Source organism: Neovison vison, chromosome 13 (genome assembly GCF_020171115.1).
Source record: "Neovison vison isolate M4711 chromosome 13, ASM_NN_V1, whole genome shotgun sequence".
Taxonomy (NCBI): domain Eukaryota; kingdom Metazoa; phylum Chordata; class Mammalia; order Carnivora; family Mustelidae; genus Neogale; species Neogale vison.
In genome coordinates this window covers 94,072,336-94,075,047 of record NC_058103.1, presented here as the reverse complement: position 1 = coordinate 94,075,047, position 2,712 = coordinate 94,072,336, and the positions used below count along the sequence as shown (strand labels likewise).

Sequence of the window (2,712 nt, the reverse complement as noted above, 5' to 3'; positions counted from 1 at the left end):
CATTTTAAAAACAGCTTCCAAATAAATTTTAGGGAAATTGAGCATAAGCGGTAGCTAGTAAACTGATAATATATGTATTGGTTTTCCAAGTGTCCAACAGAGGGCTCAAAAAAATGAATGAATTACATAAGAGCAATGGAAATCAAAAGAAGAAGTATATAAATTAACAAGTGAGATATAATATGAGGTAAATAATAACCATTTATAAGACAATAGGAATATTGATAAACTGGTTAAGATGTATGGAGTATGTGTAAGGATATATAAGGTTAAGATTTTTTCCACTACGTCTCTGAGAAGGAGCCTTGGCTCCTCTTTATTGAAATGGATAGGAACTGGAATTTCTAAATCTGTGTACATAAATCCGCATTCTGAGAGAAGAGAATACAATCACGTATATAAAGCCTCCCAAACTAAAATTTAGCTTGTAATGACTCAAATCATGTAAATGCAATGGGAATAGTATTGTGACAACAGAAGAAAAAGGAAGAACCTGGCTATTTACAAATGAAAATAAGAATGAATCTTAAAGAACACAGGGGTTAGACAGCCTGAAACATAGTACAAACAAAAGTCAAAAGTTAAGTCTTGTGAGACCAGCCAGAAAGGTGGTCTGGTCTAAGGATCTTACATCATCAAAATCTGACATGATTAAATATTTGAATAATCCATCTTACTCCTCTTGCTCTGATTCCCTACTCATTAATGTCCTTTTCATCACCTGACTTCTCAGAAATTTCCCTATAATGAAACAGTAAGTTAGGTTTTCATGACAGTTCAGACCACTTTACTAATTTTTAACAGCAAATTGATAGACTGCCATCTTGATATACATATATTTGTATCAGTGTCAAAATATTTAGTGTCAATAGCAAGCATTCCCTTATATAACCCACCTGGACATTGACAAGATTCAATCTTGAATTCTAGACCATAGTAAATTCATCAAGATCATGTCTCCTGAGAGACAAACAATTGGCCTTCTCTGGAAGATACTTTTTATCACACCACATGCTTCCTCCAACCAGAGGCAGCAACACAATTTCTCAGTTAAGATTCTTAAAGAACGATACTATTTTCATCTTGAACACCCAAACAGTAATAAGGTTCCTGGAAACTGATACTGAAACCATAGAAATTAAACGTTATCTCAAGTCAGTAAGGAAACTCCCTAATACTTTTGTCATTTATGAAATCCTTCTATAAGCAATAAATTGACTACATACTTTCCTCATTGCCACTTTCATTTCTTTGTTCCTAAATGTATAGATGATGGAATTAAAAAAGGGAGTAAGAACTGCATCAAAAACAGCAAGAAATTTGTCTAAGTGTGATGTGGGATGAGGCCAGATATAAACAAAGATGCAAGGACCAAAGAACAAAATCACCACCATGACATGAGTTGACAAAGTGGAAAGGGCCTTGGATGAGCCTCTTGAGGAGTGTTTCCAAACAGTGATCAAGATAAAGCTGTAGGAGACAAACAATATGAAGAATGATCCCAGAGATATAAATCCACTGTTGGCTGTGACCATGAACTCTAAATTGTAGGTATCTGTGCAGGCAAGTTTGAGGAACCGAGGGAAGTCACAGTAAAAGCTGTCTAATAAATTAGGGCCACAGAATGGCAATTTTATAACAAAAAGCAGTTGAATCGCAGAGTGGGTCAAGCCAATTACCCATGCGGCGACCAGAAGCAAAATACACATTTTTCGGTTCATAATAGTCAAATAGTGCAGAGGCTTACATATGGCAACATATCTGTCAAAAGCCATGGCAATGAGCAGCACCATCTCCACACCACCAATGACGTGAAGAAAGAAGATTTGAGTGATACAACCACCAAAGGAGATGACTTTACGCTTTCTAAAAAGATCATAAATCATCTTGGGAGAAATGACAGAAGAAACCCCCAGGTCAATGAAGGAGAGGTTGGCCAACAGAAAGTACATGGGGGAGTGCAAGTGTGGGTTAGAAGCCACAGTGAACATGATGAGGGAGTTTCCCAACATGCTTGCCACATAAAACGTGGAGGAGAAAACAAAGAGAAGAAGTTGGATCTCCCAGGAGTTGGAGAGTCCCAGGAACACAAACTCTGACACCACAGAATGATTCACGCCATCCATTACTTTATCAGCTAGAATGTTTCCAGATAAAAGAAAATAAAAAAGAATCTAAAATAAGAATGTTAATAAAGTTCTTTATTACAATAATTATTCAAGGCTGTGAAGACTATCCCCTCAATTCCTCCCACAGGGCCATTATTAAATAAGCATTTTACCTGGTATCACCTAAAACAGTTGCGTCACTTACATATGCAACATCCCTAATACCATGGCTTCCAGGGCTACTCATCTATAAACAAGAAAATGAAGCAAATATGAAAACATTTTACATGCACATAGCAAGGCTTGGGAGAGGCAGGAAAGGTAGTATAGTACAAAACAAGGAAAAAAGGAAAGAGGAGGTAAGAAAGATGGCATTTGCCAGACTTCACTGGTACTCTTTTAATTGTTCATGGAACAATTCTTCAGCCATTCAAGTTGTCTCATTTCTTTCCTTTGTTAATCTTAGGCACATAATATGTCTCTTATAGTCATACTCATACCTTGTTAATACATACTTATACTTGTTAATCATATCTGCAATTCACACAATGCCCACAGGGTAACAGTGAGTGTAAGAGAACCAGGCATAGGGTATAGAGGTTAT

General features: G+C 36.6%; 1 protein-coding gene across 1 annotated transcript; it reads right to left on the bottom strand.

Moving 5' to 3' along the window:
- Positions 1 to 1,187: 1,187 nt before the first annotated feature.
- On the bottom strand, positions 1,188 to 2,126 carry LOC122892937 (olfactory receptor 4F3/4F16/4F29-like). Its single transcript, XM_044229627.1, has one exon. The coding sequence runs from the start codon at positions 2,124 to 2,126 to the stop codon at positions 1,188 to 1,190; it is 939 nt and encodes a 312-aa protein (XP_044085562.1).
- Between the last annotated feature and the right edge of the window lie 586 nt (positions 2,127 to 2,712).

What these genes read in the sequence shown, in the direction of transcription:
- LOC122892937 (XM_044229627.1), bottom strand. Translation starts at nt 2,126, where the DNA reads ATGGATGGCGTGAATCATTCTGTGGTGTCAGAGTTTGTGTTCCTGGGA.